Raw genomic sequence first — 20,073 nt, forward strand, 5'->3', positions numbered from 1 at the left:
GTAAGGGGGGGGCCGTAAGACTCTGTAAAAATGATTTCAAAAAAATGTTTTAGAAGTCAATTTTGACGCTTTTTTTATGCATTTATTGTGAAAAAATTAGCAAAAGGCGTAGTTTTTATACATAACTTTGAAAAGATTGATAAGTGATTAATAAAAATCACTGTTTGAAGCACTGATGCATATGCTTTATGCATTGTTTTTATTTTTAGCACAATGGGCCTAATTCAGCGACCAAGAAACCTTTGAAATCTTTGAATTTTGTACTGAAATTTCAAGATTTATAAAATTTCCGATATGAACCCTCAAAATGAATAATCTCCTTTTAACTAAAAACAATAAAAAATATTTTAAATAAAGAAACTTACATTCAATCAACTTATAATCAGCACTATAGGCAAGAATTGGTAAAATAATGATCAAGAAAGCTCTCTTCATGATCTACTGAATTGTTGTAACTGAATTAAATGAAGATCATTCAGGTCAGGAGCTTTTATACCCCCTAAAGAGCGATATAAAAATGTTTTTCTATTGTCCTTCCCAGACACATTAAATTAGATTCATGACTATTTCGAGACTAAGAAATGGTTCTAAAATAACTTTTATTTGTTGCAATTAAGGACAAAATAATGTTTTACTTCTTAGAGAACTTTTCTTGTTCTTTATTTGCAAAATTAATGAATGATTAAGCTCGCATTGAAGCAAAATAAATAATTCAATTTGAAAATAACTAATAAAATTCAAAACAAATTTTCCATTTTTCTCTTTTAATTTTCCTTCTAGGTGATAATTGTTCAGGACGAACAAAAGGTGCGAATTGTGAATGAAAGCCCTCCTCAGGGTGAACCAACGAGGGTTAAGGTGGACGGACCAATTGCCCAGCCGGAGAGTGACTACGAAAATGTTACTTTCGTGGCCACACAGAGGCGCTCTGAGGCACAAAAGTACGAAAATGTTGCTGTGGAGCCCCTTCCGCCGAAGCCTCTGCCACGGCTGATGGTGGAACCGAAAGTGAGGACTATTGTGCCAACTGTACGCCCCAGGGAGGCAGCACCCAAAACACCCCCTGAGAGCCCCCAAATGGAGTACACGACGATCGAAAGTTGGCTCCAGGGTACGCACGATGGGGCACGGGAGTCGCATCCCGTGAAGCAGTGCATAAAGGTCACAGCCACGGAGGATGACGATGGGTATGGGGAGAGTTCGAGTGATGAGGATGTGGAGAAGGTGTACGAGCCAATTCTCATGGAGAAACGTGACTCATCCGACGGGGAGGAGGGCGAAAAGCTCGGGCCGCCGGAGCTTCTAGCCGGCCCTGGGCCCTCAGAGGCGTACTTCAACTTCCACTGGAGCAGCCCCCTGATGTTGCCCACAATTGGGGAAGTTGAGGAGGAGCTTTCGTCTCTTGAGCCACAATCTGGGTGAGTTTATTATATTATCTTACAAATCTACACCGTTGGTCCGATCGCAATGAAATTTGGTACATTCATTTCCCCCCCAGAGCCCCCCTTCGTAGCGTCCCCATATAAAATTTATGCTTTTTTGACTACTTTTTGAAATTGGCGCCATTTTTCCTACTATTTGCTCAAGGGAAAATGAGATGGATGCATTTTACCGCTATTCGTCTCCCTCACACTTTCAGTTTCTCGCAATTTTCTCGAGTTTTCCGCCGAATTTCCCAGCGAAAGTGCGTTTTTTGTGACCAGAAGCGACGCCGCGTCGATTGGCGTCCTCAGTTCAAAACACTCAAAATCCGCGCCAGAAAAAGTCGTACAAAATGGTTTTTTTAATCCGGCGAATTTTGCACTCAAATTTTTACTGAAGCTCCCCGAGGCCCCCCTAAGCATTTCCCGCGTAGGCCCAAGTTGCAAAAATGAGTTTTTCCCGGAAAAATAATTACTTTAAAATTTTTCCGACCGTTGCATTTCAAAATTCACGCACACACTCAAAAAAAAACTCACCTACACAAAAATGCCAGAGTGAGAGGAAAGTATTTTTCTCATGCCATCTCGTAACACAGAATAAATGCCTTATTGTGTCTCAGCTAAATGTCTCCAATTTTGTGTCTCTGCTATCGCATAAAGCTCATGGAGCTCATGGGATTAAATTGCGAACTTTGTGCTTTTGCGTTGTTTTGGGGGTTTTGGGGGTACAGAGAGAGCTTTTAAACTGGCAATAAAAAAATTATTTTCTTTAAAAATCAGATAAAAATTTAATTTCCTTTAAAAGAAAAAAGGAGGTTAAAACACTGAACAAAAATGAGATTTGAAAATGTTGGTAAAACAGTAAAAAGAGAAAATCCTAATATATTTTTTACATGTTTACAGCATTTATTTTAAGAATGAAAGGAAAAGTACACTAAAATTAAATTTGAATACGTTGGGTAAATTAATTTGGAAGAAATTCTTTATTATTTAAATTCCTTCGTAAAAAAATGTTTAAAAAACACTGCAAAAATTAATTGTAATAAGTTGGTTATTAAATCAATTTGCATTTTTTTTTAAAGCAAATAAAACGGAAGAAATCTTTAAAGATTTAAATTCATTCTTATAAAGTAAAAAGAGGAAAATATTTGAGAAAAAAACTACCAGCAACCAAGAAACCATTGAAATTCATTTGAAATATTGAAATTTCAGTAAATGTTTTCAAGATTTCAAGGGATTCTTGGTCGCTGAATAGAGCCTAAAGAGCCTAAAGATTGGTAAAAAGGATTCAATTTTTTTAAATTAAAAATTAACGAAAAACCAATTCTTTTTTAAAATTCCATCAAAAGCTCTAAAAATAAATTTATATTGAAAATTACTATTCTTTCAAAGATAGTAATTTGAAAAAATAGTTTTCAATATAAATTTATTATTAGAACTCTTCAAGAAATTTTGAAAAAGAATTGTTTTTTCATTCTATATTAATTTAAAAAAAATTAAAGCCTTTTTTACCAAACTATTGTATTCTACAATACACTGAAAAAAATCTTTGAAAACATAGCAATTTTCAATAAAAATTTATTATTAGAGCTTTTTAATTGTTAATAAAAATAATTATTTTTATAAATCTGATGAAAAAAAACTATTTTCTTTAAAAGCAAAAAGTGAAAATACACTGAAAAAAAACTTTGAAAACGTGGTAATTTACCTAATTTACGTATATTTATTTGTTTTTAATGAAAACATGAATAAGTAAGAACTCTTTTTATTAAAAATTCCTTTTGATAAAAGAACAATTAAGACTGTTGATGGTGGAAAGGAAGGAACTAAGAGGGGATACAAAAAAAGCAAAAAGAAAATCCAATAAATAAAAAGACATGAAAGCGTTGGTAAATCAATAAAAAAAAATCTTTTACCACGTTAAACGATTTTCCACACAAAAGTAAAAAAATTCTTTACAATAATTTAATTGAAAAAAATATGCTGCAAAGTTTAAAAGAGGTTGGTTTTGCGAGTATTGAAGCGCAATAAAATGGCACACAAAATAAATTCTCTGTGCGAGCTCTTTGAAAAGCTCGCGGGGGATTCTCTATCTCGTATTAAATATTGTTTGGTGGAAAAAGTCGTGCATATATGGGCGTCAACGCGATCATCGTTAAATGTCAATGGTCAAAAGATAAATAAACAGCAAAAATTGAAGCAAGAAATGCCTGCCAAACCGTGTCTGATGTACTTAGAGGTGCTACAGCTATTAATTTGTGTAACATGAAAAATGGATATTGCCTTCCTCAAAAAGCAATTTCTTTGACTGTGGAGGCTCTTCATTGTGATCTCGTTGGCCCCATTTCCGACATTAAAAAAAAACTAGAGACACCTATTACCAATGTTGCTCCGTTGAGCTAAATTGCACTGCCAGATTATCTTTTTTTTTTGGGTGGAGATTGCTATTTTTCAGGGGGTTTTGTGAATGTCTGGGAGATATTTGTTTTTTGTTTGTTTGTTTCGAATTTGATTTTTCTTTCTATACAGAAGTTTGAATGAAAGGTAGTTTTGAGTAATTTTTACCAAATGATATTTTTTTGCCGCTAGAGGGCTTTTTGTAAATATGTAAATGAAGTTAAGAAAGTCGGATTTTTGACACAAATTTAAAGCTTGAATTTAAAATTTGAAGTTTAAACAATACATGGTTAAAATTCATTATTTTACCAACATTTAGGGGTTAAATTTTTGCCGCTAGAGGGCTTTATTTTAAAGGGAAAGTAGAAAATGTAATTTACCAACATTTACCATCTGCCAGTCCAAAAAATGAATTTTTTTCTACCAATAATTTTTTTGTGCACCAAAACGACAAAAATACTTTATTTCGGTGTCAACATTTCAATTCATTTTGTAGACAATGCGCCCAACAAGAGAATCGAGAAATTAAGGGGCCTTTTGCAAAAATTCTTCTTGGGACAGATGTTTCACGAAATCCGTGCCTCTTTTTGGGCGATTAATAAAAATATTATTGCACGCACATACGTAAAAAAAACTTTTTCGTACGATCATCGCCGATAAATCCCCTCTCAATCTAAATGGCTTTATGGCATTGGGTGAAAAGAGATTGTACACGGCGTGCAATTTAGATTAAAGTTACTCTTCGCACCACGAAACCTTTTTGCGCCGGCACTTCCTCCTTCAGCCCGCGCAATTTGAATTGATAAAGAGCTCTCTTCTACTGCAGATACGCGGTGTGATGTCACGTTGTTTTTTCCACATTGTATTTGTTTTCATTGAAAACAATTTCGTTTAATTGCAAACACTGCTGTTGGCATTTGTTCAGGTGAGATGATCAATTCTCTCTCTTTATATTTGATTGTTTCAAAATACCCACCGAATTCCATTAACGTCCTCTCAAGGAGAAATATTTTACTTAAATTTAAATAAAATCCATGAATTTTCAACGCACTGAGAGGATGTTTTGACGTTTTCACAGCTATTGGAATTAATTGGAAATAAGAAATTAGAAGTTTTAGGAAATTTAAAGTGTAAGAATACAAGTTCCAATACATCTTTTTGCAGTTTATTCCACTTAAAATAAAATTTTTCGTAATCGGTAAAGTTTCCTTTTGGTATAATTGTTGGTAAAATTTAGTAAATGATCATATTTTTACGTAACATGTCTTTTTAATGTGGTGATAAATTCTCTAGCAATAAAAATAAGTGGTAAAATTTTAATGAAGATATTTACTATAAATTACCAACTTTACCAACTGTTTATATTTCTTAGTATAAAACAAGATTTTTTTAAAATTTGACTTACAGTGTTTTTTTTTATGAACTTCATCAACAGTTTTTATGATACAAAGAGTTAGTAAATTAATGTTGCATTTACAATAATAAATGAATATTTACCATTTTTTTTTACTAATATTGAGTAGATTGTAAATAAACTTACTGGCACTTGTTAAAAATTGAAAATTCAAAGGAAAACTGAATAAATGGTTTTGATTGTTTTTTTTTTAAACTAAAAAATCTCTTAAAGTTAATTTTTTTGGTTAATTTTTGCGTAAATATATTTTTTGGAATGGTAAAAGAAAACTAAAGATTGAAGTGACTTTTTTTTGGTTTTTTTTTAATTCACAGCAGATTGTTTGAGCAAATGCTAATGTCAAGAACTATACAGAGAAATTGATTAAAATTTACTATCTACACAATTACCATAATTTACCATTTACTTTTTCTTAAATAACCGTAAATGTATTACCCATATTTTTAAAATTCTTTTTAATATTTACATTAATTTTTTCTTCAATTCTGCTAAGGAAATTTGCCTAATTTTTGGCTGTAATTTAACCAGAAGTAAATGGTAAATCATGGTATTCTTACATAGTAAATTTAATTAGTTTCTTTCTTATATTATAATGGTTCTTAGGATTTGTTAGCAAAACTGCGAGTATTTGCACTTTTGATCAGAGAATAAAAAAGAAGATTAAAACATAATTTTAAGTAAAAATGGTAAATTTTGGTAAATTTGATAATATCGTGGGAATTGTAGAATAATTCATATTAAATAATTTTGTTTATCGCTATATGTCTTTGAGGTTTAAAAAAAGAGTAATTTATCAATCAAAACGAATCCATTGTTAACATGAGAATCATGCAACGAATATAAATTCAAAGTTTACGAAGAATTTTAATTTTAACTTCCCACCGTCTGGTGAGAAATTCAATTTGGGGAAAATTTTGTTGCGAAAACAAATCCCTACTGGTTTTTTTTTGGGAAGGCATGACCTCATACACTGTGCCCGTCTTGTCTTGCAGACCCACGGTGGTCATCAATGGTGGTGAGGAAGTTTCGAGTGCATCGCCCCAGGCGGGATTGACTGAGGTGAGCCAAAAAATGGACGCAGAAGTGGATGGTAGAGCCGAAAGCGATAACGTGACCGAGGCATTGGTGAGAGATTCAGATGCCGTGCGGCGCGATTACGTGGCGAATGGCAGTGATAAGGGGACAACTGTGGATGCCCCATCTCCGGGACGCGCAGCCGGGGCAGTGATGCGTGAGGAGCCACCATCTGAGTCTTGTGCGATCAGTGTGCCGTCAGACGTTGCCGCATGTGGTGATAGTGCGATGGAAGTGACCAAGATTGAGAGGATTATTCTCGGTACGGAGCACGGGTGCGGTGGTACGGTGGTGGATTCTACCGCGGATTGCGGTATCGCGAGTGAGATCAGGAATACAAATGCAGACGAGGGCACACCCGAGGCCCAGCAAGTGACCAAAACTGCCCAGCAAGATACTCAAGGTACGTGGAAAGTTTTCTTTTTTTTTTTCTTCGTTCCTTCCTCATTTCTTGTGCAGAAAAAAACTTGGCACAAAAGCTGCCACTCAATTTTCCGCGGTGTACCATCGCTCAGATTCCTACCACACCGCGTGTGTGTGTGGGTGGAAGATTGCATGTGAATATGAATCTCTCTTCCTTATCGTTCTCGCGGAAATTTTGCTGAAATCTCCAATCGGAGGACAGTTCATGGGCTAAAATGTACGCGCACGTTAATTTTTGGATTTTTATTCCTTAAATTATTATGTTTATGAAGATTTTTTGTGTTTTTTTTTTTTGCTTTAAGAAGTGACAAAAATGGAGAATTTCAATGACTTGTTTTGGTGAAATCCTGAATATTATTTCATTTTTAAAAATTATTCTTATAATGGTAAAATAAAGAATTCTTCTTGTTTTTTCTGAGAGTTCTTGAAGAAAATTAAAATAAAAAATCAAGTTTTTGTTACAGAGAGTCGTAAAAATTGTCCAGAAATTACTGGAAGAATTAATAAAACAATTCCTGAACAGTGTAGTCCAGAATTTTATTTTTAATCTATAATTTTGACGTATTTATCTTGTTTAAAAATTCAACGAAATACGAATCCATAAAGATGAATTTCAAAACTAAAATTTTGATTAATTTCCGGTCAAGAATATTAATGGAGTTCTAGCTCAGAAATGTAGAAACTTAATAAAAAAAAAGAATTTCTTGATCATAATTTTAATGAATTCCTGAACCAGAATTTTATTGAACTTCAAATCTACATTTCTAATGAATTTCTTGATCATAATTTTAATGAATTTCTGAACCAGAATTTTAATGAACTTCAAATCTACATTTCTAATGAATTTCTGATTTAGAAATTTGGAGAATTTTTATTTAAGAATTGTGATGAATTTCCAGACAAGACAAAATTTTGAGTCTAAAATTTTGATGAATTTCAAATTCATTCAGTCGAATTTCTAGGTTAGAATTTTGACGTATTTCTAATTTGGGACTTCGAAGAATTTCTAGTTTAGAAAGACAAATTCCTACTCCAAAATGTTGATTAATTTCTAATCTGTGAGGACGAATTTATGGGCCAGAATGATGAATTCTAGTCAGATTTCTAAAGAATTTTTAGTTCGGAAATTCACTTTATAGCCCAAAATTATGAATTTATGGTTCAGAATTTTAATGAACTTGTAATCCAGAATTCTGACGGATTTCTGACTTAGAAATTTGATGAATTAGTAGTCGAGAAAAACAAATTTTGAGGTTAGAATTTTGAAGAATTTCTAGTCTGGGACTTCGAAGAATTTCTAGTTTACAAAGATAAATTTTGCTTCAGAATGTTGACTAATTTCTAATCTGTGGAAACTAATTTATGGACCAGAATTTAGATGAATTCTAATCAGATTTCTGAAGAAGTTTTAGTTCAGAAATTCACTTTATAGTCCAGAAAGATGAATTTCTAGTTTAAAATATTGACGAAATTCTAGCCTGGAATTTTAACGGATTTCTAGCTTAGAATTTTAACGGATTTATAGTCTAGAATTGTTCAACAGTTTAACCTATAAATTCTTTGATCAATTGACTCTGAATTTTTTAAACATATCTTCCTAGAAATTATAGAACTTTCTAGTTTAGACAGTTCTGATTGATAACTGGCCTATAAAGGTTAACATCTTCTTCATGAAAATCATAAAAATTTTCCAGACTTATTTCTGAAAGAAAAAAGGATTTTCATTGCTTTCGATTTTATTTTATTTCATTGTCATACAAATAGAGTTTTTGACTCTACGCCGAGTCCTTCATCAGGGGCTTTATTATTTCTTTTTGTACTAAAAGTTCATTTGAAATGGTCTCAATTATCCGTCCATGTGCTGTATGAGTGTGAGAAAGAGTCATGAAACACTTTAGCACACAATTTACTCATGAAATTATTGACCATTTAATTACTTTTCATATGAAATATGTGCCTCCGCTGACGTCGCTAATTGCTTTTTGTGAGTGTTTTGTGAGACACAAACTACCTGGTTTATGCGATGCTGTAATCCCAATATTGTTGCGCCAGTACGCAGGAAGTGTGCTAGGTCGGATCTCCACGTCTATTGAGGTGGAAATTGTTGCAAGAAGTTAAAGAAAAAAGTTTAGCCGGCATGTTGGGTGGAATGCTGGAAAATCGGGGACTGTCCTCGACCTCCACGGCCACGGTTATGTTGCTGTATAGGCACAACATTGTTCGGTATTTGATTTAGCATTCCATTCCTCTTCGGGATGGGCATAACTAGTTCGCGCAGCATAAACTCGCGGTTTGTCGCACTCTCTGCCACTTTTTTTTCCAACCATGCGCGGGTCCGCCGCGGCGTCCCTACGGTGCCAATTGATGGATATATACTTTTTCTCACAGACACTGAGTGAGTGTATGAAATTAACGTGCTCATTATGTGATCACTGAGTTGTTTTTCTCCTTAAATATCCCCACATCTTCACGACCATCCGTGGCATTTCTCTTCGCAACATTGTCGCTCTTCTTTTGTGCTAAATGTCTCCTCTAGAATCCCATCATGTGTGAGAAAAAAATCAACCTATGAGGCATGATTTAATAGAGAAAAAAACTCGCGTATTACGTTTGGTATTTAATTTATTAATAGCTATAGGGTAGGTATATACCTACATACATAAATATCTATGTACAATACATAGAGAGAGAGAGCATTTAGCACACAAAAGAGGAATCTTTCAGCATTTCTTGGATTTTACCTTCTTCCGGCACTCCGTGGCATGTCGCGCAAGTATACGGTGTATTGTCATAATCGTATCGTATCGATATGTGTGGTGTGATTTAGAACGACAAACATTCAATGTCCCCCATGTGTGTAATGGTGTCTCCCCAACCCCCCCTAGGATCCCCTTTCACCCGGCACCCCATGATCTTTCACTTAAGTGGCGGTAAATGATAATTTATTGGATTGTGGAGCGGCACTCTTGTGTGTTTGCTCATCTCAAACCCATTGGGTTAGAATTGCCATCGTTTCTTTCAGTGTACACTGCTTGGAGTCCTGTGCTTCTCAGTTTTTGAGGGTCATACAAGTTAAAAGCTTTTTCTCTTAAAAAGATCAGGAAAAAATTTTAATCATCAAAAACTTTTAGAAAAAAGTTCTGGGTGGGATTTGAACCACGGCTTTGGCAAGCGATAAATGCGCTCTTACCAACTGTAGTAACTGCTTTTCTTAATATGGTAAAAAATCTTCTATTTGTGTAAAAATGGAAAGACATTAAAATTCTTAATTCTTTTTCAAATTTTTGAAAATTCTCGGGCATGGAAATAAATATTAATCAGTAGAATATTTTCTAATTAATTTTTATACTACACACAGAAAAATTATTTGTATTAGTCGAATGTGAGTGAAATATTCGCACATAACCTCAGTTTGAGTCGCACTGTCTAATGTAAACAATATAGGAAATACTCGTCATTAACGAATGCAAGTGGCCCACTCACGAAAATTGACAGTTTCACTACGATATTTGGTCATAATTTCTCTGGGTGTAGTTAATTTTTTATTAAACCATATTTATCAACCAAAAAAGAACCTAAAAATGTCACGTCGAGCTCAGACAATTTTGAAAAATAGAAGAAGAAGCCGTAAAGTGTCAAAATTTTAACGTTTTTCCCTTTTTTATTTTTAAAGAGTTGGCATTTCTCTCTTCGAATGTTTAACGATTTTTCGTTTAATTTTGATGTTTCTTTTCGAATGTTTGACGTTTTTTTCTTAACCCTTTAACGTCCAACGTGAAACATAAAAACATTGAAACATGCGCTCTTTTATCGCGATTTTTATTCTATGAATTTTTTTAGAGGACTTTTCTCTCTCAGAACGTCTTCTTTGACCTCCTATGCGTGAATTTGATGCATTTGTAACATGGAAAAACAATTACATTCATAAGTAATTGAAAAAATAAAATGTTTCACGTTTGGGTCAGCGTATGACCCAAAAAACCTTAAAGGGTTAAACATATAGATTTTGTTCTAACGTCTGACACTTTAAAATGAAAACTGTAAATTTTCTGACTTTTGACGTTTCTTTTCCTACCTTTGATTTTTCCCATTATCGTTTGACGTTTCTTGTTTTTGAAATTTTCGTTTTATGATATGAGACGTCTTATAATTTTAATGTGTCTTTTTTTTAACATCTGACGTTTTTCCAGTCATTCGATTTTCCCATCTTTTATATTTAAACTTTGACGTTTCTTTTAAAACGTTTCAGATTTAAAAAAATATATTTATCCTTATTTCTAATGCTTGGCGTTTCTTTTCAAACAGATACTGTAATTTTTCTGACTTTTGACGTTTCTCTTCCAGTCTTTGATTTATTTTATTTGACTTGTTTTAGTTTTGATGTTTCTTTTCTAACGTTTTAATGTTTGACCATTCTTTTAAAACGTTTGTCGTTTAACATCTAACGTTAAACGTTTTTCTTTACTATTTTAATGCTCGTTTTAATGTCAGACGCCTCTTTTCTTAAATTTGAAGTTTTTCTAACTGTGACGTTTACTTTTCTGTTTTTTTTTTTTAATTTCGTAGAAAGTGAAAGGGTTAATTGGAATTAAAGACACAGAAATCGGCCTTTTTTTAATTCTGACTGTCCAGAAGATCCCAGCCGGAACTTTAGTTAAAATCAAGTTCTTCGTTGCAAAATCCGGCTGGGAATTTTCATGTGGCACACTGTTCACAAATGGAACAGCAAATGGATTTAAGAGAGTTAGAGGTGGTAGATGCCATGTGCTTGAGCTCGCGAAAGAATGCTGACGAAGAAGTATTGGAGCTTTGATGCGGTTTGAAAAAAAAAAGTTTGCAATTAACGATGTGCAACGGTGGCGGTTGAGTCAATTGATATTAGCGATGCGATGATCGCGAAGAAATGTGATCATGAGGTCAAATTGACTCAAAAATCATTCAACTTCCACTGTGGAATGATGATCCCAAAGCGATGAGGTATGGATTGAATTACATCGGCAATGCTTTTGCTTTTTTTTTACCGCGGGTAATCCTCATTTTCATGTATGTTGACTTGCAACGGGAGGGGGGTTCTCAAATTGTCGATCACGCTTAATTAGGTAAGATCTTCTGTTGTTGTCGGGTTTTTTTTGTTCTACATTACAATGTGTCTTGCGGATTGTTGTGTACGCGCCACATTCTCAGGTTCGGGAGATTGTTGATTTGAAAATGATCGAGGATCATGCGAAGATCGCTTCTGGCACGGTACTGAAAGCTTGCGCGATGATCTCTTATATGGAGGAAAGTTGAGCAATCAGAGTGGATCATGGGGGGATATTTAGCCCAAGTTATTTTGTGGAGAGTTTAGTGCGCGGGCTTGTGTGCCTGTCACTCTGCATGATCATGCTCCGCGAACGATCTGAATTAGTTCTTTTCCTCATACCACTCATACCATGTTCAATTTCCCTCCTGTCCAATTTCATTGATCACTTCCATGCTATGCTGAGCGATCCACAAGAGACAAGTCAGTGGAGAATCGATGATGGCGCAAATTACACTTGGAAAGATCGTGGAGAAAGAAAACAACAAAAAAAAAGAAGGTAAAAAGGAGGAGGAAGAAAAAAAATCACCCAGCGATCGGGTTAATGCTCTGTGAAAATGTGTCTAATTAGAAGACAGAAAAGGAGGAAACAAGCAAAAAACCACGATGACGATCACCCATAAGACTGTTTGGCAAGGTCTCGAAGAGAGAGAATGAAAGAAGAAATTATTGTAAGAAAGGGAAGAGATCCATATTATTGTCCATCTTGCATCCACTGCGCAACACCAACAGATCTAGCGAATTTTGATGACTTTTTTTTTTCCTTCCATCTTCGCGTGTGTCTCCTCCTTCTCATCATCACCCATTTGCCTTTTGCAAAATGTGCTGAAGAGAAGTTTCGGGAAAGACCGTTTCGACATGGATGTAAGAAAAAAAAACCATCCATGATGCATAAATTAGCTGAAGACGGCAGAAGGCAATAAAAGATTAATAAAAGATATTATATTCAAAAACTATGGAGAGATGGGAGCATTAAGACGAGAACGAAAAAAATATTAAGCGGAAAGAACTGACAGGAAAAGACAACGAATCATGATCAATAGCTTAGAATTGGATGAAATATTGCGCACGCGGTACATGAGGGGGAAAAACGGAAGATTCTGTGTGATTGAAAAAAAAAAAAACGCAGAAGAAATTTCAAACTCAGCGCGGTTTCTGCTGCGCGATATATTTTTTTGAGTATTAAGACTCTTCTCTAATTTTTTTTGTCTACCTACCAAAGGGTTAAAAAGGCAACGAAGAGAGATCTCTATATAGCACCTCACCGTAATAGAACCATAGTGATCTCAAGTGGGTATAGGTACTTGACTATTGATATGTAATTTATATCCGAATATCAATCAAGAGGGGCTTTTTCACATCAATTATTAATTTGTTGTTTCAATTCGTGCGCTGGAAAAATAATTCTTCGCTCTTTAGGAAGGAGATAAATTTATTTTAATGGTATGCCTGCTAGAAACACAAACATTCCAGCGTGATTGTACAAAGTGCGCACAAGCTACGTTGAATTTTTCTATTAGTTTAAAATGAGTATTTTTCGGTTGTTAAATTATTTTTTGGATAATTTATTTATTTGAATTTAAAACATGAAGATCGCGAAGTTTTGCTGAACCCTAGAATACTTTTGCTGACAAAATATTTTTTTTGCTGACAAAGTTGGACTATTTGCTGAAAAAATTAAAAATTTTGCTGACAGAATAGATTTTTTTTGCTAACAAAGTAGGATTCTTTGCTGACAAATTTGTAGTCTTTGCTGAAAGAATAAAAGTTTTTGCTCACAAATTAGGATTATCTGCTAACAAAATTAAAGTCTTTGCTGACAAAATAGAAGGCTTTTCTGCGGGAATAGAATATGTTTTGTTGTTAACATAGACATATTTGTTTCTGTTGACCGAATAAAAGTTTCTGCTGACAGAATACATAATTTTGCTGACAAAGTAGAATTCTTTACTTATTAAATTGAAGTCTTTGCAAGCAGTTTAGAAGTCCTTTTTTAACAGACAAAGTATTTGCTGACAGAATAAAAGTCTTTGTTGAAAGAATATATAAGGTTTTTGCAACAGAATAAAATTTTCTACTACAAATAAAATGTTTTTAATAACATTAAAAGAAATTTTAACTTAATTAATAAAAGATTTTCTGGCGAATCAGATGAAAATAATGTATTTGCTGACAAAATTGAATTTTTTTTGGAACAAGAAAAGTCTTTGCAGAATACTTTCCGAACAGAAAACATCGTAATACTGGTTAAGTGAATTATTAATTGACATAATATTTAATTGCTGACAATATGAAAATATTTGCTGAGAATGTGAAATCCTTTGCTGATAAAATTAAATCGTTTGCTGATAAAATATAATACTTGCTTACAAAATAAAACTCTTTACTCACTGAAAAACGTTCTGCTGACAATCTAAAAAACGATTTGCTGACATCAAAAAAATATTTTTAAACAGAATTAATAAAACTGCTGACAAAATAAAACAGATAAAGAATAAAATATTTCACTGACCAAATAAAAATATTTAAACTGATTGATTACCAAAGAAATATCTATAAAAATTCAACGAACCTCGTCCGCACTGTTTTGCTTATGATCGCAAAACACTCACCGCTGTTTTATTCATTTTCAATAATCTTTTTCTCGCCCCTTCCTCCATATAGTCATTGATTGGCTTTTGGGTTCCATCTCTCAAAATATTGACTGGATTAAGCGTGTTTTTTTTTCGCGAAACTCTTATGCTTTTTTTTGCTTGATGAGATCATCCTTGAAAGAGTTCGTTCCTGGCATGTAGAAATGTCAATATACTTTCGAACTCCTCTTTGATTAATTTTTATTTTTAAATATTTTTTCATTTCATTGGCCATAATCGCATTTTGATGAATTCTTTGCGAAGGGTCATGCTGCTTTGTTTGAATTCTTTTCTTTATCTTTTTTAGTTTATTTTACTCTAAAAGAGCGCGTGGAAATTTTTCAGATTTCCTGGGAAATTTTTTTATGTATTCTCCCATAATTTGTTTCTTCATTTCGCTGATTTTGTGTCTTTTGGCTCGCTAGAGCGTTGATGTCTTCGCGAGGGCTTGGAGGTGCAATAAATTCACGTTGATCCACCATTGACCTTCACGGTGACCTTGATAGTTGGATTGTCGAAGGTGAAAATGGTACGATAGATCACCAACAGGCGTGTGCCTTGATTGTTTTGATTGGATAGGGACCCGCACATAATATTCCATGCCCCAAAACCACATTGGAAAATTTATTACTATTTATTGAAAAAAATAAAAAAAAAGATTTTTGAGGTTAGAGGTTAGATGTTCATTTAATTATTTTCAATTAATTCACACAAAGCAATCCGTGAGGTAACAAGGTTGTGATCTTCTCTTCAATACATGATTTCTCTTGCATAAGTCTCGAGCGCCGGTAAATGTGGGATAAGTCTTAAAACATATTGTTTGGATGTTAATGAAATTTTTGAAAGATTTTCATATCTTTAATAAAAGAATTTTTGATCCACGTGGTAAACAAGTTAAGCATTAAAGTTAGAAAATAATTTCTAGGTTAGAATTTCTTTTATTTCTAGAAGAAGTAGAACATCTTTTTAATTTATACTCCCTGAGTCTTCTTACGTCAGATCTCTAGGTCAGCCTTAAATATTTGTTTGTCCAATATTTTTTTGGATTTCTAACCTAACAAAATTACATTAAATTCAGTTTAATTTTGGTTTTCTGTCGGTCAATCCCTTTAGAAAAAAAAGAAAGTTAGAAAAGCGAATAAAATAATGATCAAACCAATACTTTCTTTTTCAACATTTGACGTTTCTTTCTAACGTTTGAAATTTATTTTTTAATCTTCAAAGTTTCTAGTTTTTAGTTTTTAAAGACTTTTTTCTAATGTTTGACAGTTCTTTTCTAACCTTAAATTTTTTCTATCTTTTAACATTTGTCTTGAGCGTCTGATCTAGTATTCTTTGAAGTTACTTAAGCTTAATATTTTTTTTTCTAACGTTAGTCGTGGATTCCTAACTCTTAATATTTTCAGTGATTTGAAAATGATCATGTAATGATTTCAGCTTAGAAATAATTTATTTTGACCCCAAGAGATGAAAAAAATGGAAATTTTCCGAACTTTTTGTGTGTTTAAACACGTAAATATTCTTCTTGGGAACGTCCCTGACGTTAAAACATGTAATTTTTGTTTATAAATCAGAAATCTTACTTTCCTAACGTTAGATCTCTGAGGTAATTAAAATTTCTTATTCATTCCTGAAGTTCATTTTATCATACATTAAAAAAATTTGATATTTATTTTGCCGAAATAGTTTAGGACTTTCGAAGTACGAAAACGTAAGGGTTTATAATTTCTCAACAGTCTAAAGAAAACTGAGTTTTTTAATCTTATTTTATTTGCATTTTTTGTATTGAAAATTATGTTTGTTATGGTTTCTGTAAAAAAACAAAGCAGCAGTGGGCTTTCAGAATGTACAACGCAAGGGCTTTTTTTTTGACAAGGCTAGAAATAAAACGTCCGGTATATATGAAAAGAAATTTAAAAAAAAATAGAGAAGAACGAACTTGTAAAGTTTAATAATCCTTGGTGAGTTAAGCCTTAACTAGCAAAATGAACTTAAATCATGCAGATTAAAGATTAAAAAAAGAGATTCATCTGGCGCCCATAATGTCTGATGTAACCCAATGCACGTAATTCATGTTCAACCAAAGCTACCAATTTCACGTTCCTTCTAATGACATCTCCTTTTGCTTGGTGTAATCCAAACCAACACAATGGCTCTTGTGAGGAGAGAATCTTGTATACTATATGTATATATGAAGGTAAATCATGTAAAAGAAGAAAAGCCTAATAATAGTGATAGAAGTAGCAGTAATTTCCATTATTACTCCCTTAATAAGTAATTTGAGAATGGATAAAACTTGAGAATTTATTAAATACTTCAGACACTTTCGCAATCATCTCGGGCTATGCCGTCGATCGACGATTGCTTTAAATATTCATTAACTTCCACATTTGATCTCAAGTGAAGATCAGTGGTTGAGGATCGCGATATAACTGTAATCTGAGGTCGTTACCTAATTGAAAAATGATTCTTCTTGGACACTTTTCACTTGTGGTTTGATTCTCTTGTGCTCACTTTTTTCTTTTCTTTACTTTACCTCCATCTTTTCCTCGTCTTTCCTTCTTCTTCTTATACCACCATCTTCCAACCACACACCGACCATTTCTTTGCGGTGCTCAAGAGGTATTATCCACGTGAATGATCGCATCGGGATTGCATTTAATGAATCTCCCCCGCGTGCTAAATGGTGAAAATTATGATAAAATTGAAAGTGACAATTGATAGGAGAAAATTGTCAATTTCTAAACTCCTTTCGTACGTAAAGCACAAAAGATTTCACATTTTATTAAAGAGTTGCAAGAGTATTATATGAAATGCCCAAGTCATAGACAGAGATCGCGTAGCTAAGACCTAAACAAGATCACCATTGCTTGAAGAAGAGATCACTGACACATCAACCTCAGTATTGCCAATAAAAATCAACCACACACTCTTGTACATAATATAAAGCATAAAATGTCGAGGTTTGTGCTAAAGACGCGAGGAAAGAGGGAAAAAAAGAGCAAGAAAGTGTGAGAAAAGACGGACAAAGACGACAAAGAATTCAACCATATATTATTAATTACACAACAATCAGTATGGGAGTGAAAACGTTAGATGACAACGTGCAAGGTGAGCAAAAAAAAATCACCCCGCTTAAGGCAAACACCTCACTCTGTGCGGAGTTACCCGTGTGTCAAAAATTACTGTCCATCAATATCTACATGGGAATTGGATTCCATCATGCGCCAAAGCTAAAAATTCTGTGCGAAACTTTCTGAAATGCTCCACGCACATCATTGCGTAAGCTTTGCTCTCTTTTGCCATCTGGGTGGCGTCATAAAAACGAATACTTTGCGATAATTCAATACTTATTTGAGACTTGTAATAAAAGTATTAAAATATAATTAAATTTTATCATTTACTCAAGTGAAATTTAGGCCACTGCTCCTAATTGTTGACAATTCAAACAATTCTAACGTTTGATTTTTTCTTTTCAAACGTTCTTTTTGTTTCTTTTCAAACTTTGACGTTGCTGGTCTTACAGAATCTTTTATGGTTTATTCTAATTTATTAAAGGTTGTCACTTCGTTTATTAATGTTTTGTTATTTTTTTTCAAACTTTGACATTTGTTTTCCAACGTTTTACATTTCTAGGGTTAGGAGTTTCTTTATTACATTTTCACGTTATTTTTCTCTAAGACTTTTGACGTTTATTTCAACGCTTTACATTTTCTTTTTAGGCGTTTGACGTTTATTCTTACTTTAAAATGCAAATTAAATAAATATTTTTAGAGTTTGACGTATCTTTTCTTACGATTTTTGTTATTTTTTCAAACTTTCATGTTTCCGTTTTTACTCTTTTCTTTTCTAGATTTTTTCGTTTCTTTTTTTGGAGTTTGCGTTTTTCGAACGTTTATTGTTCCTAAAAATATGGTTGATTCTTTTTTAACGTTTGACGTTTTCTAGAGTTCTCCGTTTCTTTTCCTTTGAAGTTTCTAAGACGTTAAATGATTTCTTACGTTTTTCCTCTTCTATTTTTAAAATTTTGACGTTTCTTTATTTTTGACGTTTATATTTTAACGTTTAACATTCTATTTTTTCTAACAGAAACGTTTTACGTTTAAATTGTTGTACAATTCTAACGTTTGATTTTTCTTTTCAAATGTTTTTTTTTTTACTATTTTCAAACTTTGACATTTGTTTTCCAACGTCTTACATTTCTAGAATTTACCGTTTCTTTACGAAACTTTCACGTTGTAGATTTCCTTTAAAGGAGATTGACGTTTCATTTTTAAATGATCATCTTTTTTGTTCTAACGTTATTTCCAAAATTTATTTAATTTTCTTCTAAGTGTTTGACGTTTTTTCGACAGTTTGATGACCATAAAATATTTAACTTTTTTTCTCTACAACTGCTGTTTTTAACGTTAGACAATTATTCCAACGTTTTGTGTTTCTTATTCCAAGTTTAACGTACTTTTTAATAGACTGTGGTTTTTTTCTAACCTTCAATGTTCCTAAATTACTTAGTGTTTATTTGCTTCAAACTTCTTTCCAAACGCTGACATTTATACTTTAACGTTTGGAGAATATTCACCAAAACATCTGAAGGTTTAGCATTTTTGAAGTTTCTTTCATAACGTGTTGTAATTCTTTTCTAAAGCTTGACGTTTTTTTTCATAAATTTCTTGATAATTTCTTAATAAAAGTTAATTAAAGAAAGTTTTAAACATGCAATTTTTCTCAGACTTTTGTCTCTGAATCTTTGAAATTAGCTTTTGTGTACCTTTTGCACGACGATGGTGATTTAAGTACCCGTGTGTAACAAAAGGAATCGTATGAGTTGGAGCTTTTTGTTCTTTCTCTTTGCGCTTGCAATGGTGGAAAAAAATCAACCATTGCATGCTATTTGCTTCTGAATTGTTGATTCTCTACATTGTGTCGTCATCGTCCATGATCATGGAGTACCATACATAGCATCGCGCTTGCATAGCACCTCGCACCCTCCCACCCCTTTCGGAGAATAGAAGAGTCTCTCTTGTGCACGGAAGATGGGAAACACAAGGAGGTAGGGAAAAAAAAAAAGAGATGCGTCCTCGTGAGATTAGTTGGTACCAAAGCTTCTTTCTTTTCATCCTCCTTCATCCACTTCTTCGTTGTGTGGTGGAATTAAAAGCAAAGCAAGATCAAAAAGTCATCCAATGAAGCGCACAATGATCTCTCAAGTCCGCACTCAAGTTGCGCGATCGCGCTTTAGTGCACGTTTGCTTATATTATTCAATATAAGTAATATTTTGTGTTTTGCTATTGCATACCCCCGCTGTACCCCCTGTTAGTCCAAGTGCAAGACGACTGCATGGCATGTGGCAGGAGGAGGTCTATACAGAGGGCTAGAGTGAGAGAGAATGAGAGAGTGCGGAGAGATAAGAAAAGCGAGGATTTTCTATACTATTTATACATTATATTTGTGTAGTTTGGATAGAATCTCCTCCATGGCGTCTTCATAGAGGAGAAAAATATGCAAGAGTGTCCATTGGCCGTTGGTAACACCAAATGTAACCTTACAAGTCGTTCTGTTGGCGCGCAGACTCTTGGCGAGATCACCAAACACTGATTGCGAACCTTTAAAAAAAACTTCCAATACCCCAT

The 20,073-nt window shown here is 33.5% G+C and overlaps 1 protein-coding gene across 1 annotated transcript in view; it reads left to right on the plus strand.

Annotated features, from left to right (window-relative positions):
* Positions 1-20,073, plus strand: part of LOC129795444 (uncharacterized) — a 112,967-nt gene that overhangs the window by 26,707 nt on the left and 66,187 nt on the right. The window contains exons 3-4 of the mRNA XM_055836722.1: positions 781-1,418; positions 6,225-6,709. Of these exons, the coding sequence (XP_055692697.1) occupies positions 781-1,418; positions 6,225-6,709 (1,123 nt within the window). The remainder of the gene's footprint in view (positions 1-780; positions 1,419-6,224; positions 6,710-20,073) is intronic.

The sequence above is a fragment of the Lutzomyia longipalpis genome, chromosome 4, assembly GCF_024334085.1.
Source record: "Lutzomyia longipalpis isolate SR_M1_2022 chromosome 4, ASM2433408v1".
NCBI classification, from domain to species: Eukaryota; Metazoa; Arthropoda; class Insecta; order Diptera; family Psychodidae; genus Lutzomyia; species Lutzomyia longipalpis.